General features: G+C 38.7%; 1 protein-coding gene across 4 annotated transcripts; it reads left to right on the top strand.

Annotated features, from left to right (window-relative positions):
- Positions 1–514: 514 nt before the first annotated feature.
- Positions 515–23,140, top strand: LOC102224786 (serine/threonine-protein kinase TAO1-like). Of its 4 annotated transcripts, none has more exons than XM_023351620.1 (20): positions 515–827; positions 5,133–5,356; positions 6,858–6,929; positions 7,556–7,657; positions 9,506–9,551; positions 9,655–9,751; positions 9,848–9,961; positions 10,417–10,508; positions 11,079–11,172; positions 11,247–11,328; positions 11,863–12,030; positions 12,118–12,318; positions 12,439–12,570; positions 13,216–13,452; positions 14,331–14,459; positions 14,574–14,777; positions 16,354–16,593; positions 17,794–18,006; positions 18,129–18,311; positions 19,152–23,140. In XM_023351620.1, exons 2-20 carry the CDS (start codon positions 5,225–5,227, stop codon positions 19,659–19,661), a joined length of 3,048 nt encoding a protein of 1,015 aa, XP_023207388.1. In that variant the 5' UTR covers positions 515–827; positions 5,133–5,224; the 3' UTR covers positions 19,662–23,140. The 4 variants fall into 4 exon arrangements, with proteins under 4 accessions (XP_023207388.1, XP_023207386.1, XP_005814329.1 ...); XM_023351618.1 differs by having other exon boundaries at positions 5,103–5,356; XM_005814272.2 differs by having other exon boundaries at positions 515–1,016.

The following is a 23,140-nucleotide window of genomic DNA, read 5'->3' as shown; positions in this document are numbered from 1 at the left end:
TCTTGGTTTATTTTCGAAATATTAAATCAGATGGTCTGATCATTTTATTGGTGTTGCCTTTTTTTTTTTTTTTTTTTTACAAAATACATTCTTACTCTTATACTTGACATTTCGTGGACGGTTAATTTTTGCTTCTGCTCCGAGTAAAAAGATGTTGAATTTCACGTCCATGCACTTTTACACTCTGCCTACGTTGTATGGAAAGCTCTGGTTTCAATATTGCTTGTTTTAACATGTAAACCCATGCCATCAAACTTCAGATTTTAACATGCCTAAAGATTATTGAAAAATCGTGGGGGGAAAATCCTCATAATCAATACTTATTTTATTGAAGTTGAGTCAAAAGGCTACAAACTTTTCCAAGGAATAAATGCTTTGGATGACGTGTTTATGTCACTTTGCATTTTGTTGTTGTTGTTTTTTTTTTTATCTATGTAGAAGGCAAACCTTTAGCGTTTTTGAACTAGGGTCGGTTCCAGAGTTTCCGCCTCCTGGTGTTCCTGGGTCAGGGAGAGTTTACTGCAACAGGCAGGGCGGAACTGCAATTTGTAGCATGTCGAAGAGAAGACCTTTACATAACTTAATATTTCAGGTGTCACTTGAGCTAAGTTAAATATCCAGCTCGTCGAACGGCTTCGCAGATTCCACAGCGGCCCGTTTATGGGTGTTTTTTTTGTTTTTTTGTGCCGCTGCCTGAACTTTTCTCGCATTCTTCCCTGGTGTATTTTTCACGAAGAGAGGCGCGGCGGCGGAGCGCTCGGCAGCCATCTTTGGAGCTTGCCTGGGAGTGGGAGCTGACTGCTGTGGCACCCCAGTTTACTTCAAGGGTGGGCATTTTAATCTTTAGTCATTTCATTGACGTCCTCTGTTAAACCGGCTGACAGCGTGAGGAACCACCAGGATTTAGCTTAGGAAGCTTCCGCGCTGGGAATGAAACTGGAAAAGTACTTTCTAATCCCAAACTGGTCTAAAGTGTGCGCCACTCTCATCTCTCGGAACTGGCCTGTCAGAACAGGGTGAGTTCCAGCTAACCGGCTAAGCTAAATTAGCAAACAGTAGCTTGTTGGGCCTTTTAAATTTAATTTTCTCTTAATTAAACCAAACGTGACGTGTAACTCAGTGTCTGTTGAGTAGTTACACAACAGTTCAGATTGATAACACATTAGGAACACCGCTTGAGCCGTTTCATCCTGTGACACGTAACTTGGCTAACGTGAAGTTTGGTGCTAACATTATTGGGAATCTCTTGAAACATTTCGATTCGTATTCGTACGTCAGAGCTTCGAAACGTGTGTTAGTTTCTTACAATGTGAAGGTTCACCTTAGCTTAGCCACTCGCAAGAGTGGCAACGGTGGGAACGTGACTACTTTCAGGAAAATTAAAGGATGTGAAGGCTGACTTGTAAAAGAAGGGGAGTTATTATCACCAGTGACATGAGCTGAAGCGCCCAGGTAAGATGTGACGCTGGTCGAACCCCAGAGGGACTCACCTGGGGAACACGTGAGGCAAACTTTACATTTACTAACAGTGCTGTTTGTATTCATGCCCAAATGTATTGACATTTTCCTACAAAGAATTTAGTTATTGAAACACTTTATTTAAAAAAAAAAAAAATTTTTTTTTTGGTGTTAGATTTTTCTACTCTTTGTATTCTTTTTAGAGCAGTACAGAATTGCCCAAAGTCGGTCCTTTTTAGTTCTCTCCCGGGTTTGACGCACCTGGATCAAATGATGGCTCATTGGAAGGCCCAGGAAGAACATTGACATGCTGAAGAGGTTGTTGCTGCCACCAGGGAGAGAACTGAAACGTGCAGGATGCCGGTGTTATGCCGAGAAACGCATGCCCCTGTCGCGGGAGCGCGCATCGCTCCAAACTCTCGCATATTGGCGAGAAAACGGACTGAAATATGACCGAAGAGGAAACTTTTAAAGATATTCGTAACATCATCACGTTTCTTAACCATGAAAGCCCTAAAACGGTGGGTTTTATTTCGCAGATTAATTGAAATAAATACGGTTAACACCTTTATTGAGACATATGAGCCGACCGTTTTTCAGTCAGTGTCTGATGGAAAATGTTCTCCGCAGATGGTTTGAAATGCCCCGATTATTCTTTTAATGCCATAATGGCTTAAAGCATTACAAAACAGAAACCCATTGTGTAGAACATTTTATATCATCCATTACTGTCTGGTCTATTAATGTAGGAGGGGATGTATTTTAATTTCTGAGCCTGCCAATATTTGTATCCCCTGTCTATTGTCCTGTTGATATGAAACTTATAGCGGTAGCTCAGAGAACAAGTGTCATTATGTGGAAAAGGTGAAATCCCTCTTAACTCTTCATTTCTTCAAGTTAGCAGAGGGATGCATTTTTTGGCATAGCAAATTATTAGCTTGCCAATGTATTCAGGCCCTATATATTTTCTCCAAATATTATTCTGTTGATATAAAACTTATACCAGCAGTTCATAGAACAAGTGTGATTATGTATAAAAAGTTATTTCACTCTTAACTCTTTATTTCTCCATGTTAGCAGGGGGATGCATTTTACGGCAAAGCCTATTATTAGCCTGCCGATATCTGCATGCCTTCTCTGTTTTCCTCAAATATTATCCTACTGATGTCAAATTCATACCAGCAGTTAGGGAGCAAATGTGATTATGTAGAAAAAGTTATTTCTCTCGTAACTGTTTGTTTCTTCAAGTTTGGAGGGGATGCGTTTTTTGGCGAAGCCTATTATTAGGCTGCCGATATCTGCATGCCCTCTCTATTTTCCCCAAATATTGTCCTTTTGGTTGAAACAATACCAGTAGCTCAGAGAACAGGAATGATTATGTAGAAAAGTGAAATCCTTCCTAACTCTCTATTTGGCTGAGTTAGCAGGGGATGCATATTTTGGCACAGCAAATTATGAGCTGCTGATATTTGCAAGTAGGGTGAAATGTGAAATTTTAGACTTGTATTTTACAAATTCCTAAAATACAGGAATTTCTATTTCCTTACTGTTAATCTAATCTAATTTCGGTTTAAAGTTCAAAGAGGATTTTACAAATGACACCAAAAATGAAGAGATTTTAGAAGCTGAGACTGTGGGAAAATGTATGTCCCTTGATTTACTTGGAAGAAAATGTAATTTTACCATTAAGTGTTCCGCTAGTGATCTCTAATGAGTGTTTTCTTTTGTACTGAGAAGAATAAATGTCAGTTTGTTGACTTCTTATAACAGTTTCTTTATTCAAATAAAAATGAGTTACTGTAGCGCAGAATACATTTTCCAACATCTAAACCATATTCTGCGTCAAACTAAATATATTCTGCTCACATTATTCCTCAGATTAAAACTTAACAAGGCTATTTCCATGTTTTAGTGGAAACTGAGTGTAACAGGAGCTGCTTACATATGTTCTTGAAAAGATCATTTTAGTAACATAAACCTCTTCAGAAAGCCCCAGCTATGTTGTTATGAGAAGATGAAATGAAATGACAGCTATTTTTTGTTGTTGTTTTTTTCTTCTTCTTTGTCACGCTTCGAGTTTTTCCCCTTCTGCTGTCAAATATTTCAGTGCGTGTTTGCTCTTGTCTTTGTGCCAGGGTTGCTAGATGTAACTTGTCAAGTTTCTCACTAGGGCCCATTCCAACCTCGCCGGAGCCACGCGAACAGGAAGTGCAGAGAGTCACGGTGTAGTGAGGGCATACGTTGGGAATTCCAGCCCTCCAGCTTTGTTGTCTTGTCCTACCGCATTCTTAAGCGTTTTTGTGAGCGACGGTTTGGAAGGCTCGTCCTGATTCACGGCGGTATCAGCTATCGGCACTTCTTTCCTCGTGTGTGTGTGTGTGTGTGCGCGCGTGGTCGAAAACGGTGTCATGACATATGACAACAAAGCTCATTGAGTCGCACCGATGTCATAAAGGACAATGGCAATAAAGAGGCACAGTCCTGCATGGTAATGAGGCTTTATTTCGTGACTGTGGCTACATCTGTGTGGAATAGTGGGGTTGTTCAGTGTTGTTGTGAGACAAAAGATGTCTGCTTGGACCGGGGGCTGTTTTGCCCGGGCTGGGAAAGAAGTCTTGTGACTCGAGCGTCAGCTCTGCATCTGTTTGCAACTGATCATCTGAGCCGCTGCACGGACTCAGTAAATTTTCCTCAGTGATCTTCTACAGTCCACATTAGCAGGGCTGCTCATAACAACGGCGAAGGAAAGGAATATTTACTTCCACAGTGGAGTGTTTTTGCGAAAAAATAAAATTAAAACAGGGTTTTAACTTATTACAAAATCTTCGTAGCAATTTCCTCATAATAACTAGTTGCATATCTTTTTGAACAGGCCGTCTTTATGGTAAACATAAGGAAGATTTTAATTAAAATCAGCGTTAATATCTAAATAATAAAACACTGCAGTCGACTTGATGCATTTCGTTCAACCAAAACGTCTGCAACTGCTCTGTCTTTTTGTCAGCTGAATTGCGTAGAACTTTTTGTTTAATATAGCAAAAAGTTACATTAGCTACAAAACAAGCCAATCTGCCACTAGGTGTTTACATATGTTGGGGGTACTAATGGGCATTTATCGTATCGTTCGTAATTTATCGTGGTAATTTTTGTATCAGAGATGGAGAATTTTGATTTATCTCTGTCAAATAAATTAATTTTAATGAATTTATTTAAAACTCCCCAAAACTGTCTGACTCTTTGGATTTTTAGTTTTACTATATTCTGTTTATTCAATGAGAATATCAATAAATACAAAAAAGAGGATGAAGTTATTGTTGCTGTTTAGTGAGATAAATCACACTTCTTTATGTGATTGGTGTCCTAAAGAAGCATGTTGCAAATGTCTTCAGTGTGGTGCCATACAGTCACCTGAAAAAGTAATAATAAATAGTTCTTATCGTCACTTTTATTGTCATCACAGTGGTAGCACAAAGTGTTGTACTGAAGCTGTAAGTCCACATTGCCCAGCTCTGCTTTATTTCTTCTGATTCTTCTTCAAATGTATTTTTAAAATTGAGAATTGCCATAATCTTGAAAGAAAATGTGTAATATTCTGTTTGTTTGTTTTTTTTTTTTTTTTTTTTTTTGCTTCTGTTGTGTTGCAGCGCTGAACACATGAAATCACTGTCCTGCAGATGAGCCGTCGCAGGGGGCTTGCCCGTCGCTGTCGCAGACCCAGATAGTTCCCGGCGGCGGCGGCGGTGGCACCACCCCGACGTCTTCCGGCATGCCCAACAACAGCCGGGCGGGGAACCTGAAGGACCCCGACATCGCAGAACTCTTCTTCAGAGAGGACCCGGAAAAGCTCTTCACAGATCTGCACGAAATCGGACATGGCAGCTTTGGAGCTGTGTATTTTGTGAGTTTTTTTTTGTTTGTTTGTTTGTTCTTTTTAATTGGATGCATAGCGAAGCACCAGTAAGTCACCTGGTGATCACATCCACTTATTTTTCCTTAATCAGCTTCCGTTCTTATTCAATAAATGCGTCACAACTGCAAACTTCCTAATTTATTTTTATATAATCACATTAAAAAGCAGGGTTTTATCTGATGCATTTTTTTTTAGTTTTAGTGTAGGATAGTTTGATAACAAATTATGCTGTTATCAAACAGCATAATTTGTTCCAGAGATTTTGGGACAATAAATTGTTCCAGAGATTTTTGCGATAAACAATAATATTGTTGTTTTGACACACATTTTCAATAATATTATGATAATGGCATAGTAAATGCAAGTTTGCCCTGTCAAAGACCAATAAACTTTATACAGAACACTCCATGTTTTAAATATCCAGACTATTACACAACAACTAAAAACCATAAATTCAAAAGAAACAAAAGCCACATGCTACCAAAATCATAAATAAAACGGATTTCATCTCTGTAAACAAAATTGTCTTTCATCTGAATGGAAATAATTTAGCTCATTTTAATGTATCATGCTATTAATTGCTCATTAATTAATAGCATTAATTAATGGCTTATTTTAGTATGAATCAAATTATGGTTAGGGAAATATGCCGTGATACATAAATGGAGATTACTTTCTAATCCTGCTACAGTCTGTAAGATTAATGTAAAAAAATCCTGCAGCACATATTTAATTTCTGAATTAAAACGAAATTTGTACAAATGACATTATCGACGTTCATTGTCCTTAGAACACAATCATAATCAGCTGGTTAGACGTAAAAGAAAAGCAGAAATTGGAATTGGATTATAAATGCTTAAGTTATCTGTACTTATAGAAATGTTTATAGTCTTATATAAGTCAGTCTGACTTTTGAACTTTTGTTAAATAATCGTTACAAAAAATTACATCTTCGTTCAACTACCTAAAAAAGGTTTTATTCCGTACAGTTCTAGATCAGAGTCTGTTTATAAGTGTACTTTAGTCTGAGGCTTTTAAAGATTATATGATTGATTGTGTTGATTATGCTTTCAATACCAGATGAGTCTGTAATGAAGGCTTTCAGTTGGCTCTAGATGTTTCTAAGTACTCCCAACACAATATGTTTGCTGTTGATTAAGCAGTCTAAATGGTTGAAACCTAATTTTGTTTGATTATTTATTGTTCGGTTATTCTCCAAATCTTGTTATGATTATTATTACATCAGTACCTCAAAGCAAAATCAGTTTTTTTTGTTGTTGTTTTTTTTACCATCAAAATAAAACAAATATTGCTGCTTATAATAGCTCAGTAGCAACAAACTGCTGGTCCGATGGTTTAAGGAAAGCATTTTGCAATTTGTGGATGTGTTCATGCATAAAAATAAAACTAACAAATAACACACAAAGAAAACAACCTTCAAATATTTGTTAAATTACAATGTTTACAATCAGTTCTTCTCATCTCCCAGGCACGGGATGTGCGGTCGAATGATGTGGTGGCCATCAAGAAGATGTCCTATATTGGAAAACAGTCTAATGAGGTATAATGGCGTTTTCTGGATGCAATCATACGATCAAAAACCAGGAATGCTTGCGCTTTGGGTCGTAATGTAAACACTTTTAATCAATTTTGCCTTGAATGCCATTGGGTTGAAAAAAAAGAATTGCCCATAAACACAATCTATGTTTCTCCAAACAGCTACAGTATGTATAGTGTCTTGGCATGAAGCTGTTGGATTTCTTTTTTCTTCTTCTTCTTTTAATGACTATGGCAGTTCACACTTTCAAATAGGAAATAAGACCTGCCATCTTCTAAGATTTCTTTATCAAACCATTAAAGAAAAACATCAGGCATGCTACCAGCAGATTGTGTTGTTGTCAGAATAATGGAAAACACTGCATGGTGTGTTTGGGTGTCCTATATGCTACACAACACAAATGTAAAGGTTTGTTAGGCTTCAGATTTTGCACCGTTTTGCGTCATTTTAATCATACTGCATCAAAATTGCATGCAAAACAATACATGGGAATTAGTCAGTTTTCTCAACTTACAGCATTATATTGTATTATTGCTTCCAAGCTATTTCGGGGGTAACTTAACGCAAAAACTAATTTGATGTTTGCCCTCTGGTTTTCTTTTTATGAACTCTCTGTACTGATTTCACAGAAATGGCAAGATATAATCAAGGAGGTGAAATTCCTGCAGCGAATACAGCACCCAAACAGCATAGAGTACAAAGGATGTTACCTGCGAGAGCACACTGCTTGGGTAAGGGCTTCTTTTTTTTTTTTTTTTTAAATGCCTGCTTGATCGTGGAAACAAAAAATTGTGATTGCAGTTGTTTTTTAACACAACTAATATTTAAGATGAATACACCTTCAACAATCAACTTGAAGGACAGGGAGTTGCTGTGAACATGAAATAAAAAAATAAAAAGTTTTTTTTCAATTTGTTAAAAATAAGTGGGAAGTATTGATCCAGATGTAGCCTTTCCCCAAGAAGTAAACGCAAAGAAAAGCAGCAACATGGTTTACATCAACAAACTTTGGAAAATGAATGGATGCACTGAAAATATATAAGATGTAGTAATGTATTTAAAAAATAAGCAAAATTTTAAATAATATACAAAATCCAAAAATTAATTATGGTTAGGATAGATTTTCTTATTTTGTCCTTTAACCTTTAATGTGTAATTTTGCTTGTTTTTTTAATACATCTTATCCATCAATAATTATTAAGAGCAATGTATTTCAGCTCAACCATTTTAATGTGCCGTTGTGATGGACCGAGCAGTTAAGGAACAGCCAGGCACCGGTTCAAAGTCAAAAATAATTGTTTTTTATTTAACCCAAAACAAAACTTGGGTAAATAATAGAAAAAATGACAAAATTTGGGCCCATAAAAGAGGTCAAAGTAACAGACATCAACTCAGACTAACTCAAAAAAACAGACCTCCCAAACAGAGACAAAAGGGGACTTAAATACTGGCTGATCAGGCCACATACAAAATACAAAGGGGAAAATACACAGAAACCTAACTGAAACTAACATAGCAAATCCCATTCCCCCCCTCTGGATGATGAGTAATGGTATGAACCAATTTGCAGTCTCAGCTGGCTTGCTCCACCCCTTCTCCACCTCTCTGCTCTCCTAAGGATTGGGCAGCCAGCAATTTGTGTGGCTGTAACTGCAGCCATCACAGCCGTATTTTCCGGACTATAGAGCGCACCTTACTATAAGCCACACCAACAAATAAAAAAAACAAAAAACATACACATAAAAGCCGCACCAGGCTATGAGCCACTGGTATCTCCGCCGCTCTCGGTTTTTCACAAGGACACAGCAGAGGCAGAGCCCTCAACTTAAAAGCTGCATCATATGAACTTCTTCGTGTGGTTTCCCTGATGAGGGGTTATGAGTTTGAAAACATTTCTCCGTTGTGCCTGCTGCTAGCATGTGCTTGTTCTAAATGAAAATCACGCTTTCTTCTTTGATTTCCAATTTTGACTTTTAACCGCCCCGTGGCGGTTGAAGACAAATCCACAGAAAAGCCACACCGGGCTATAAGTCGCGGGAAAAAAGTAGCGGCTTATAATCCGAAAAATATGGTAGTCACTAAAAGATTCACTGAATTTATTTCCAATTTGGCCACATGTATTAAATAAATTCCAGCCATTCACTTTAACAATAGATAATTGGTCACTTTGTGTTTAAATTTCATGTAGTTGCATGAAATGGGCTGCTTTTTTTGCCACTTTGCCATTCTGTACCTTTTGTAGTTTTGGTTGTTTTCATATTAGACTGAAAGGTACGAAATGGGTCCCTGTAGCTGGATGTTTTGTGTAGACCTTAACTTTCTGAGGGACATTTCGCTGGCTCTGTCATTAAAAGGATTAAGGGTGCACATCTTAAGAAAGTGATATGCCAAAAATAGTACAAAAAACCCCCCACCATTTTTTTCACAGTTATGTTTTTTTAAAATTATTATTATTTGGAGCCAAAATCAAACTGAAATGAAAAATATCCTGTTGGATAGACTTATAAGTAGCAAATGTTGAACATAAACTCAGAGACAAAAGCAAGAAACATATACTCAATCTCTTTATTTCTCAACAGCTGGTAATGGAGTACTGTCTAGGCTCGGCTTCAGATTTGTTAGAAGGTGAGTTAAGTCAATCACAACGTGGGAATGTTGTTCCCGCTTTGCAAGTTTGTTTATTTTTTTTCCCCGTATTGCGTCACCAATGATAATTAATACCTTCCAGTTCACAAGAAACCCCTGCAAGAAGTCGAAATTGCTGCAATTACCCATGGTGCTCTTCACGGATTGGCTTACCTTCACTCCCACAACATGATCCACCGGTGCGTATTTGAGTATTTTTCAATCAAACCTTTGTTTGCTCCATGTTCTACCTTTCCAGTGAAACGTCACTCGTTTCCTTCTGTATGTTTTTACAGTGACATCAAAGCAGGAAACATCTTGTTGACAGAACCGGGTCAGGTGAAACTAGCAGACTTTGGCTCGGCCTCCATTGCCTGTCCGGCCAATTCTTTTGTCGGGACTCCATATTGGTAAGTGAGCAGCCATGTATAGATGCATCTTGATAAATTAGAATACAAACAAGAAGGTCATTTATTTCAGTAGTTCAACAGAAACATATAGCGGTTTGCAAAAGCATTCATACACCGTGACCTTTTCCATATTTTGTCACATTAAAACCTCAAATATAAATGATATTTCATTGCAATTTTATGTGAAAGATAGAGTGGTATTCAGTTGTGAAGTAGAAAGAAAATTATACAGGATTAAGAACAATTTTCTTTTTATAAATAAATACCTGAAAAGTGCGTATGTATGTAGCTATATTAGCCTCTGGCCTGGACTCTTTAAGTACGGACTCCAACTTGGCAAATTTCTCCAATGCCTTTGCTTGTATTTTCTGTTTGTGTCAGTTTGTTTTTGTATTGGTGTTGGTTTTTACTCGTCCCATCTTATGTTTATCTTGGTGCATATGTTTTCTTCTCAGGATGGCCCCAGAGGTCATATTAGCCATGGATGAGGGTCAGTATGATGGAAAGGTGGACATCTGGTCTTTAGGAATAACCTGCATTGAATTAGGTACGTCCATATTATCAAGATTGCTCCCCTCCCCTCAGTATTTTAACGTTTCTCCCAGTCAACATTACTTGAAGCCACTTAGGCTGGCTCCTTGAAACAACAGAAACCTCCACAAGCCTTTGCTGGCACTGATGTGACTTTGTTCATACATAACTTGCCTAGGCTTTCAATGCATAGGCATGTAATTTATCTGCATTCCTTTTTTACCTCGTAAATGAAGGATTCTCGAGGTGTGGGACGCACCAAGCATTCATCTCTGTCTGCTTTGTGTGAGCTTTTGTGTTTCCTAATTGAGGGCAAACATGCTCCAAATACTTCATCGGCACAGTTATGTGTGTTTAGACTGTACACGGCCAGACAAAGGAACCTTTAGAGAACAAAATCAGCAAATCAACCCTTCTCGAAGGCTAAGATTAACTTAAAAAAATCAAAAATTATAAAAAGAATTATATTGCGACTTATTTTTACCTATTCAAATATAGGTAAAAATATGTGTAATATTTGAGCTAAACACGTAAAGTTGGCAAAATTTTTGATTTTATATAAACTGATAGACTTCTTGGTTTCTAGCTGAGAGGAAGCCTCCACTGTTCAACATGAATGCGATGAGTGCCTTATATCATATAGCACAGAACGACAGCCCCGTTCTGCAGTCTACTGAATGGTGAGTGAAAAGCGATGTGACTCAGAATGCTTCTGAAAATCTTCTAGTGACTAAATTTGACATACTTTTTTCAGGACGGATTATTTTCGGAAATTTGTCGATTCGTGTCTACAGAAACTTCCTCAGGAAAGGCCAAACTCCGAGGAGCTCCTCAAGGTAGAAAATGTTAAATTTTACAACAGATTCTTCTTAACTTTGTAGTCTTTTCTTTTTAAACAAGGTGCCTGCACATCCTTAAAAAGTCTTAATGTAACTAAAATTAGGGACTTAAAATCATTGAGGAAATATAAGTTGGTCTTAAATACATTTATTACGAGTCTTAAATTTTGCTGTGGCAGGACTATGTAATCTCATATATTCTATGTAGTTTTTTTCCTCAGAATTTTACTGTTGTGCAAAAAATTTACAGCTATCACTAACTAGCTAGTTTTACCCTTGCTAGCTGCTACCTTACTAGTTACTAAACATGGGTAGGAGTAAACTTATTACGAGTTGGCTGGATGTTGTTCACCATGGATGTGTTGCCAACACATACAATTTATTTCTTTGAGGTTTTCCTTTGTACATTTCTGTCATGATATAGGTCTTAAATTCCATTGATTAAAGGTCTTAAAGTCTTACATTTTAGTGGGTAACAGTACCTTGTTTAAACCATAAAAGTTCCAACATTAACTCTTAGTTTCTTTTCAGCATGCATTTATCCAGCGTGAACGGCCAGAATCGGTCCTAATAGATCTAATAAATCGGACCAAAGATGCTGTGAGGGAACTAGACAATCTGCAGTACCGCAAGGTGAAGAAGATCTTATTTCAGGAAGCTCACAACGGCTCCATGAATGAGGCACAAGACGACGACGAGGTCTGTCCCTAGCTGGCATGTTTATGTTTTAGCAGCATCCTCTATTGTTGTAGCCTTTTTATTGTTTCCTGTGCCGTGTGTGTGTAGGAGCCGGACCCCAGCGTGAGTGGGACGGGCACCGTGAACAGCGTCGGGAGCAACCAGTCCATACCCAGCATGTCCATCAGTGCCAGCTCCCAGAGCAGCTCCGTCAACAGCATACCTGATGCAGGCGAGGACAAGAGCGAGCCGGACATGGACGGCGACGGCACAGTGATGTCCAACAGCTCGGTCATTAATCTCAAACCCGTAAGAGAATCAAGTCCCAGAATCCTGAGTATTCTCATCACAACTGAGCTGTTGTGTCTCCGTTTTCTGGTTGCTGTGCAGTTTCTTCACTCTGGTTTTGTTGCTTTCCCTTCTGATCAGGAACAAGAGGCTCGCAAAGAAGAGTCAGAGCCTCATGGCAGAGGCACAACGGAGCCACAAGCTGCCCCCACTCAGACCCAGAGGACGAGACGAAACCGTGAAGACTTTGCAACTATACGTACAGCGTCAGCGGTAGAAACGCCTCCTTTCCTTACTGGGAGTTTGGGAATGAAACTATTTGAATTCATAAAGATGATGCAGGTGGAATTAGAGGCATTTCTACATAGAAACCCGATCCATATAAACGTACGGACATAAACTGCTCATCATACTTTGGGTTCCCACAGATCATTTGACAGCATTGGGTTATGCTGCTACCATGTGTGTTGTTCAGTGGATTCTATTAAGTATTGACACCTGCCTATTAAAAGGCAAACTGCAACAATTTTGTCATAAGAAATACTTGATCTAATGTTTTTTAATTTTGTGGCTCAACGGATAGTTATTCAGAAAGACTTCTGATTTTCCTGGGATATGTTTTCTTAACAAGCATGTGAATATGTTCAAATTCACATTTTTTCCTTTTATCCAGTTATTAAAAGAAACTCCACCAAAGGTTTTTTTTTTTTTTTAGAATTATTCTTAATGTAAAGAAAATGTATCTCTTTGAGCTCACTGCTGAATTTCTGAAAGGGCGACAGCATGTCTATGTGGCATGGCAGATTTATTTTTTCTAGGACAGCCCATTATTGACAATATTTATGTCATTGTAATCCGTACAACCTGTTTCTATCAAGTTGATTTAAAAAAAAAAAATTTGTGTCTTGTGTTTGTCAGCTCACACGCCAGATGAAGGAGCACGAGCAGGAATCAGAGCTAAGAGAGCAGATCCTGGGCTACAAGCGAATGAGACGGCAGCACCAGAAGCAGCTGCTGGCTCTGGAGAACAAGCTGAAGACCGAGAAGGATGAGCACCGGCTCCGTCTGGACAAGGAGCTGGAGACCCAGAGGAACAACTTCGCCCAAGAGCTGGAGAAGGTGGTCAAGAAACACCAAGCATCCATGGAGAAAGATGTGAGTTTCCAAAACACAAGCATGTACCAGTTGTTCTACATGTACCAATGAACTTCTACATGTACCAATGTAGAACTTCTAAATGTATTCCTCTTAAATGTCCCCAGATATTGCATTAGGGAAGCAATGGTTTCAAGGGTTGGTTAGGAAATTTTTGAAGTTCCTTTTACCAATAGTAGAAAATGTCATCTTAGCATGAGCTTGTTGGAAAAGTACATAAATCCTCTAAACCACAGAAGGTTAACAAGTGAGTCAGACGTACGCTGATTTAAATGATTTCAGCGATAGAATATTTTCCCGTTTGACAAAAACACACCAAAGTCAGTAAGAGTCTGCTGTGAAAATGCTAAAGTCATCTAAAACTGTTCAGGTAAATGAACTATAAACAATTATTTTGCTTTTCTTATTCTTAGCAACAGCAAAGTTTACATGTAACAAACAGACTTTTGTCTGTCACTTCCAATCCTCAGGTTCAATTTAAACCACTTAAATTTGAATTTTCTTGACAACCAGCCACCGCCTACAACTAAATGTTTGTGTCTTTCCAGTGCAACATTTGCACATCAGTAGATAAGTGATATTTTTAGCTGTACAGTTTGGATCCGCGCCTTTTTTTTACATTGTGAACCCAGGGCTTTAGTATGTATCCGCATGAATAGAGGTTACGCTTCATTAAGAGTTTTTTTGTTGTTAATTCACCTCCTATCTCGGAGTCGCTGATGAAAACAAAAGTTCAAATCAATATCTGGATTCTCGCTTTCTGTGGATAAAAATGTAGTCCAGCCAATGGTCCTATGGCGGCTGCTGTTTTGCATTGATCACACTGATAATGGTGGGTGTTTTTTGTTTTGTTTTTTGTTTGTTTGTTTCCCCACTAGGCAAAAACATTTAGCAACGATGAAAAGAAGTTCCAACATCACATCCAGGGTCAGCAGAAGAAAGAGCTCAACAGTTTCCTGGAATCCCAAAAACGAGAGTACAAGCTTCGCAAGGAGCAGCTGAAAGAGGTTTCAAACTTCATCACACTTATTTTTATACATATTTGTCTTTTGATGTAAAACATAATTACACTTACAAATTCAGCTTTAGTAGTAAGGTTAAATGTGTTTATTTTTCTCCAGGAGCTGAATGAAAACCAGTCAACGCCCAAGAAAGAAAAGCAGGAGTGGCTGTCCAAGCAGAAGGAGAACTTCCAGAACCTCCAAGCAGCGGAAGAGGCCAACCTCCAGCGCAGACAGAGGCAGTACCTGGACCTGGAGTGTCGCCGGTTCAAAAGAAGGATCCTGATGGCTCGCCACAAAATTGAACAGCAGCATCTGCGAGAGGTCAACACTGCTCACTGTGACATTTATTGACTGGGAATGAAAACCAGTTCTTGTGGAGAATTGTTAATCGGCCTGCCTAATGATTCCGCTTGTCGGTTCCAATAACGCGAGATGTACACGCCTCATATTTTGATTTAAAATGCATCCAAGATGGCGTCCCGACAGAAGCGATCCAAAGTTTGAAAAGTATGGAGTAAAGTAACAATAAATATCATTTGGGAAGGTGTTTTCCACAGCTGGAGATACCTTAAGACCTGACAAATCCTTCCTGAAAAGGCAGAAAGTATTTATGCCTTTCTGAAGGCACATACAAAAACAAATGTGCAAAAAGTTGCATTTCATGTTAAAATGTCCATTTGACAGATGGATTCTCATTATTTTTTGAGCCAGTTTTTATTTAGTTTGATTCTAATGCAACATGGTGCATACTAGGGCTGTTGTAAACAAATATTTTAGTAATTGAGTAATCTATCGATTATTCTTACGATTAATCGAGTAATTGGATAAAAAAAAGATAAAGTAAAACACTGGTAAATCTAACATAACAGCAGTCTTACTATCGCATATTAACATCAGTTCATTTTTCCACAGTTGAGCTTCCCTAACAATAACTTTTCTGTGGTTTCAGAAAATTAACTCGTAACAATAACAGCTCACTTTCCAAGTTAACCTGAAGAAAAGTTATACAAAAATCAGAAATTATATTCAATTTAATAATAGAGGCAAGCTCACAAATACGCTTATAAAACATGTCTATACTCCAGCTTTTCGTTTATGTATTCATCTCCACTCAGTTTAATAGATGCCCAGACATTTATAGCTTTTGTGTTTTAGCGACGGAATTTGACACCTTTATTCGTCACACACAGAAACATCTACGTGCCGCCACCCATTTGTTGAAACCTTGATGATATGAAATAAATTTTCCAGTTCGTCCGTAAAGCTACACTTACGTTAATTATCTAACGCGCAGCAGCCCGCAGTGTTCAGTCTATCCGCTCACCTCTATAAACACACCTGCTGCGCTCGTCCCCGCCGTTCGCTCTGAACCACAACCAGGCAGCAGCTCCGGGAGGAGAAAAGGCTGCCGTACTCCAAGCATCGCGCCAGTCATTTTAAGGATGCTTATTGGTCCCCCGAAAAACGACAAAGACCCAGACATTATCATCAATCAATAAAATCCTCCCAGGCCGAACTTGAAAATTGGACTTTATGCTGCTAACACTTAGCTTCCGTCAACAACTCAGGCGGAAGTGAGTGAGCTCTGTGCAACGCAAGTAATAACCCGGACAGAACACGGTGCTCTAAATAATAAAACATAATTTAACGAAGCTTCGAGGCAGATAAATTTTCCTCGAGGAATTTTAATAATCGAGGTACTCGAATCACTCGAGGAATTGTTTCAACCCTAGTTCATACTTTGAGTTTATTTCCTAATTCAATGACAATCAATAAGGAGTCTGTATCACTAAATTCTCATCAATTCCTGACAAAAGTATTTTTTGTTTGTTTTTCTTTTTAATTTCCACCTTAGGAAGGACCTTTTGTGATTTCCTCTGTGTACTTGTGTTGGTAGGAATTAAACAAGCGTCAGACCCAGAAGGACTTGGAGCACGCCATGCTTCTTCGTCACCACGAGTCCATGCAAGAGCTCCAGTTCCGCCAGCTCAACAACATCCAGAAGACACGGGTCGAGCTGATCCGGCTACAGCACCAGACGGAGCTGACCAATCAGCAGGAGTACAACAAGAGGAGAGAGCGGGAGCTTAGACGAAAACACGGCATGGAGGTTCGTCAGCAGCCCAAGAGCCTCAAGGTTAGTCTCTGACCTGTCGTGAAACTTGTTTCACTTTTTTGTGTTTAACATCAACTGAAACAATTTTTCTGTTTCTGATTTTTTTTTTTTTTACCCCCTATGGTTCCTGTTAGTCATCATGCTGTTGATAACTCACATCCTACTGGTAGTCTCTACATACTAGTTGTTCTACATGCTTGTGGTAGCCCTCATGCTAATGTCAGCCTACAACTAAAATAAGCCATTTAGCTATTTTATATATATATTAGCCACATTTAGCATACTGAATGGAGTAAGTCAGTGCTACAGTAATGTTTATTTACCGAGTTGATTAAGGCATAATGCTAGTAATCCCACACATGCAACTGACTGCATTTAAGCTAACCACTGCCTTTTAGCTAATTTTTGCTTACACAATGTTACTTGCATACTGAATTTAGTAAGTCCATGTTTGGTCTACATGTTTGTGATACCCCACATGCTAGTGACTACATTTTAGCTAACCATAGTATTGATGCTAATTTTCAGCATAACCCCTTATTTGTTTCCAACCAGTACGCACACTTAAATGTCTTCAGGCATTTTCTAGTTACCACTTCTTCTTTCTCAGTTGTAGCCTGTTACAAGGAGTCTGAAAAGTCTTAAATTCACAAATCTAAAATGAAGGCCGTGAAATGCCTGAAATTCATTAGAAATTATGTAAGTCGGCTTTAAATGTCATAATCACAGGTCTCAACTTTTGTGGTGGCAGTACTGTTTAATTCTGTGTATTTTATTTTTCATTGTGGAGCTTTTCTGTCAAGCAAAGATTTGAGTCGCCCGAAGACATCGTATGTTCTGTGACTCCAGGCGTTTGAGGATACAGCTAACTAGTTGCTAGTAAACCCTTGCCTAGCTAGCAAGTTTTTTTTACATTTATCATCTATTGTTCGTCGTTGCCACTGGCTGATTTCTGTAGCTAGCCCAGTAGTACTATGCTGTGTGCGTTCTGTGGAGAAAAAAAGGCTTGGCCCTGCTCTATAAAATATGCAGTTTTCTTTTGTTCATTTCTGTCATGAAGCAGGTCTTAAATTTTATTGATACTGTTCTTAAAACATGTCTTAAACTCTTACGTTTGAGTTGGTGAAACCTGCAAAAACCTTATATTAAAGATATTTGTCTCCTAATGCGATGAAGGTCTACACACATTATTAATCTAATCCCTGTTTTTCTGTTTTCAAGAACAAAGAGCTCCAGATCAAAAGGCAGTTTCAAGACACGTGTAAGATCCAGACCCGGCAGTATAAAGCATTGAGGAACCACCTGTTGGAGACCACACCAAAGTCCGAGCACAAAGCTGTCCTCAAACGTCTAAAGCTGGAGCAGCATCGCAAACTTGCCATTTTAGCAGAGCAGTACGACCATTCCATCAGTGAAATGTTCTCAACACAGGCGGTGAGTCTTTCAGTGCCAGAAATGTACAAGCAAGACTGTTGATCCTCAACGCAACATTGCATTTTTATCATCTTAACGTGTCAGGATTGAGTAACATTGCGTTGTTCATTCCTTGTCTTTAGTTACGCCTGGATGTGACTCAGGAATCTCAATGCCAAGCATTACAGATCCAGCTGCAGCAGGAGCTGGAGCTTCTCAATGCCTACCAGAGTAAAATTAAGATGCAGACGGACGCGCAGCATGCCCGCGAGAAGAATGACCTGGAACAAAGGGTGTCACTCCGAAGAGCACTACTGGAGCAAAAGGTTCAACATTTGTTCACATTCAAGAGTATATTTCCTCTGTTTTTTTACAACTTCTCATTCTAAGTTTGTTGCTCGAAATTATGTTTCAAAAAAAAAAAAAAAAAAGCACCAGCTTGAAGTGGAGAAAAGTCAACACAAAGCAGCTGAAAACGAGCCAAACAAGATGGCTGTTAATGTTAATTCGATATTTGGAAGTGTACTGAATGGCTTTGTCCATTTCTACAATTCTAAAACAGCAGAGAAAAACATCATTGCTCACAACTTCTCCTCCTGTCTGCTGATTGGCCCAGTTAAAATTCAACCAGATATTAAACTCAATGGGAGAAATCCCAGAAAAAAGTAAGGGCTCAGAAGTCATCCATTAAAAAAATGTAGGTTGGTCATAAATATTTTAATTACATGTCTTAAATTTTGGGATGGCAGGACTGTTTAATCTCGTACATGTAGTTGTGTTTTTTTTGTGGGACTTGTCTTGACTCTGTCCAGCAAATGTTGCAGCTACAGCTAACTCACTACTAATATACCATAGCTATCCAGCTAGCTTTAAATTTATTGCCTGTTGGGTGGACGACATTTGTCTTTGCCATTGGCTCATTTTTATTTCCAACCCATACGATGCTGCATTCACGCTGCACTAAAGAACTCCGTACTACTGCTGTGCAAAACATGCGATTTTCTTCTGTAAATTTATGTCTTGAACACAGGTCTTAAATTTTATTAACGGTCTTAAAAAGTGTTTAATTTGTGTTGGTGCAGAAACTCTGTACATCTACTAAATTCCCATTCGTTTTTACCCTCGTACCTGTGAATAATGCTCCATCGTCTTTGGCTTTCCCGTAGATTGAGGAGGAAATGCAATCGTTGCAAAACGAGCGCACAGAGCGCATCCAGAACCTGCTGGAGCGCCAGGCCCGAGAAGTCGAGGCCTTCGACTCGGAGAGCATGCGCCTGGGCTTCAACAGCATGATGCTGGCGGACCTCTCCCCCGAAGCGCTCAGCAACAGTTTCCCCGGTGCTCCAGGCGGCTTCAGCCAGCACCAGCAGCTGCGGCCCTCCTCGAGCTCTCAAGGGCCGCGCTGGGGCAGCCGCGGTTCCAGCCTGAGCTCCAATCACAGAGGCAGCCACCACCACTACCAATCCAGCTTAGGAGGGTCGCCTATGCAGCAAGGGTGGGGGGGGCACAGCTCGCCGGGCGGAGGAGGAGGAGGAGGAGGTGCGGGTCAGATGCAGTGGGGCCACCCACAAGGCGGGGCCCTGCAGGCAATGGGAGGGCGCGTCGAGCCCGGGATGAGCAGGAGCTCCAGTGTTACCTCACAAATATCCAACGGGTCGCAGTTCTCCTACTCTTAGATTTGCCTTCCAGTCTGCCTTGGAGTCACTTTATATAGAAACCTGTCTGCCTGTGACACTACCCCCCTCCCAAAATGTTTCCCCTTGTACAGATGTGGATGTGTGGTGGAATAAATGTTGCTCAGGTCAAAAAGAGGGGGCGGGGGGGGCCTCCCTCTCCCTCAGCCCATCCTCAACGGCAGTTTTATGAGCACACACAGATTCTGAAATGCATGTTACACAAGAGTATCAACAAGTAAGTTTGACTTGTTTTTCTTTTTTTGTTCTCCTCTGTGGAGGATATTTTTTCGTGAGTTTGTGCTATTCACAGCCATTGCTCTTGTTTTGCACATAAAACACCACTCTAAAGCCTTTTGTAGGTTCAAACAATCGCATTAAATAGATTTTTTTTATTATTATTATAATTTTTATTTCAATTTTTTTTTAATCTGCCCGTTTATGTTTAGCAATGCACTGGCCAAATTTTTTCTTTTTCTTTTTTTTTCTTTTCTGTGGTACAGTGGAGAACCCAATCAAACGACTGGGGATGCTTTGCTGTTGTCTACCAGCCTGCTGTAGTGGCCCTTCATGGTTTGTTTTTGTTGTTGTTGTTTTTAATTAAGAAATTTCGCTCCGCCTTAATTCTCGAGGATCAACCAAAAGAAAAAATCTTCTCAAATACAGAACCAAACAAATCTCAATCGCTTTAGACGGTTGCTTCTACTAACTCTGTGCCTTTTTAGCTTTCATTAGCTCAGTTTGTTTCAGTTAACTCGGGTTAAATGTTTTTTACATTTCTTCATTTATCTCTGATCTCTAACGTAGATTGTATTTTTGTCTAATTTCTTTTTTTCCATGCCTCCGAAATGGTTTTGGATAAATTTCTACGACTAACTACAGTAGAAACATTCAAAGCTACTTTTTAGCATTTTTTTTTTTTAATTTTTTGTTTATGCCTGAATGCAGAGAATGTCACTGTAACCCTTAAACTTATCAGCCTTCAAAAACAATCTTTAGTGCTAATCTTTATTTTTATATATATATACATATAGGTATATATGTATATATATATGTAAATATATATTAGTGCCTTTTTAATACTGCTGCCTTTTTCGAAGCACTTTATACAGCTCGACGAGTGTAAGATTAATATTTGACTTCTTTTCTTAAAGCTCCTGGTGAATGAATGTTTCATTGGTACGCATGTAGAAAAGTCAGACTTACTGTGCTGTGATATTTTCTTTTTCCTCCTTTTGCATGTTGGACAGTATAAGTGAAAGAATTTTCCCAAATTTTACAGCCTTTTCTTTTTGAGACTGCAGATGTGTGTTACTGCTTCTGTTTGCGTTTCTGTGTGACGTTGACTGAACAGAATGTGAGGATGTAGCCTTTTTTTTTTTTTTTTTTTTTAAGATGTGTACAGATGACAGTTTCCATGAAACCAACTGAACAAAAACTCGAACCTTTTATGTGCAGACAGCGAGTTACGACCAAGACGACCGGCTCTGTGCTACTGAACGTAAACTCTTATTGAAAATAAAATTTTGAGGCCTAAATACACTTTTTTTTAAAAACACTAAAGGTCAGTAGAGATAGGCATGATGTAGGTTTTTTGGGGGGATTTTTTTAGATGCAGAGTCTGTCAAAAGCGTCGATACCTCTTGAACCTTTTGTCACATTACAACCACTAAGTTGATTTCTTGTTCATTTTACATGATATTACAACTGATACCACATAAAAAACTCATAACTGTGAGGTAAAATAAAAAAAAATTCTGTCCAATTCTTTGTTAGATCTTTTAGAAAACAGCTGAAGTTCAGTCTGATTGACCTTGGACGATATCTTAACATCAAGTCTTTCTGCAGATTTAGTCGTCCTTAGCTCAGGACTTTGACTAGTCCATTCTGACTATTGCAGCTTTGACTATCGGTTTTGGATTATTGCCCACTGTTGTTTTTAGTTTTTTTACCCGTTTCAACATTAGATCCCCCCCAAGTCTAAAAAATTGAAGTGATGTTCTCATCCGACCAAATAACAAAAACAAAAACCTAATGAGGTACTTTTAAAGTTTGTGGTTGTAGCATGACAAAACATGAGAAGGTTCAAGGGGTGTGAAGACGTTTTCACTTCTTTTTCTTCTGCTAACAAAGTACCTACTTTTAACAGATTTTTTTTTTTTTTTTTAAGGGTAATTTGACAGATAAATAATTCAGGTGTGTCCTGTGACTCACGGTTGAAAATATTAATATATATTTTTTAGTGTTCTATTGAAAGAGTTTGTTTACTCTTCTGAACTTCAGGTAGCAGTGTCAACCACCTGATTTGATTTTGCCCGCCCCCCCCAGCCAAGTCTCATCTAGTTACTTTGAAAGCACCGGACTTGATTCCTCATTCTTGAATTCAGTCATCTCCATCGAACGCCACTCTTGTAGTCGGTTATGCAACACTTGTGCAGATGATTTTCCGAACCCTACACCTTTGAGCGCTTTGTCCTCATTCCAGCCTGATTCAGGGCTGTTATTAAACTTTTCTTTTTCATTTTCTGACAACACAAAAAGTGCTGGGATTTAAAAAATTTTTTTCCTTTCAGGTTGTACTTTAATTTCTGTATATATTTCACCACAGAAAATTATGCATAATATCGTGTAACGTAATATATGGCCTCAAAAAAACTGTTTTATGCCTACTGCTACTGTATCCAAGTAAGTTGTATTCAATTCCCTTGATTTTTTTTCCCCCTTTGGCTAGAAATAAAATCATAATGTACTAATAATTGGGAGTTTTTCTGCAACTCTAAAGCCAAGACCAAGTGCTTGAATGTTACGCCAGCAAAACCTTGCATACATGCAAAGTTTTACTTTCACATTGGACAATTTGACTTCACTCTAAAATGTGGCGAAATCTTGATGTTGCTGTCAAACCCGTACTTTCTTTTTCGTTTCATGGAACAGTTTCTAACATCCTACTGACTGAAAGCGAGTGGGATGCAGGATCGTGAATCGGCAACTGAAAAAGGATTCTTTCTCTGCGGTCAAACACTGTGCCATACCGGAAGCTGCCAACACCGAACATCCGCATGTCTGTTCTCATCTCGAAGTTTTCACCCATTAAGTGACTGTTGGTTAGAATCGAATCATAACGATCAAGTTTTTTTGGGGGGGTTAATTTAAAAAACAAAAAGCGGAGTTACAGACAAATGATGAAAAGATCGCATTTCTTTGAAGATGTCAGTATTCTTTGGCACATTACCACTACAACTTATAACCTGTATTAAAATGTATAGATGGTGGAGATTCTTATTGAATGTCAGATGTTATGAAGATACTACGTGAAAGATGGTAAAGTACTAAAAGTGGATTTAAATTGTGTAAAAGAAAAAAAAAATCTTTTTTGAACAAAAATAGGATCCATTATTATATTTTGTATTGTATACCATTTTCTTGTGTTGGCAGAGGGATATTGAACAGAAATCAGCTGTAATAAAGTAATTTTAGTATAA

Source organism: Xiphophorus maculatus, chromosome 18 (genome assembly GCF_002775205.1).
Source record: "Xiphophorus maculatus strain JP 163 A chromosome 18, X_maculatus-5.0-male, whole genome shotgun sequence".
In the NCBI taxonomy this organism is placed as follows: Eukaryota; Metazoa; Chordata; class Actinopteri; order Cyprinodontiformes; family Poeciliidae; genus Xiphophorus; species Xiphophorus maculatus.
Note: the sequence above shows the minus strand (reverse complement) of the source record. Positions and strands in the feature narration are given on the sequence as shown.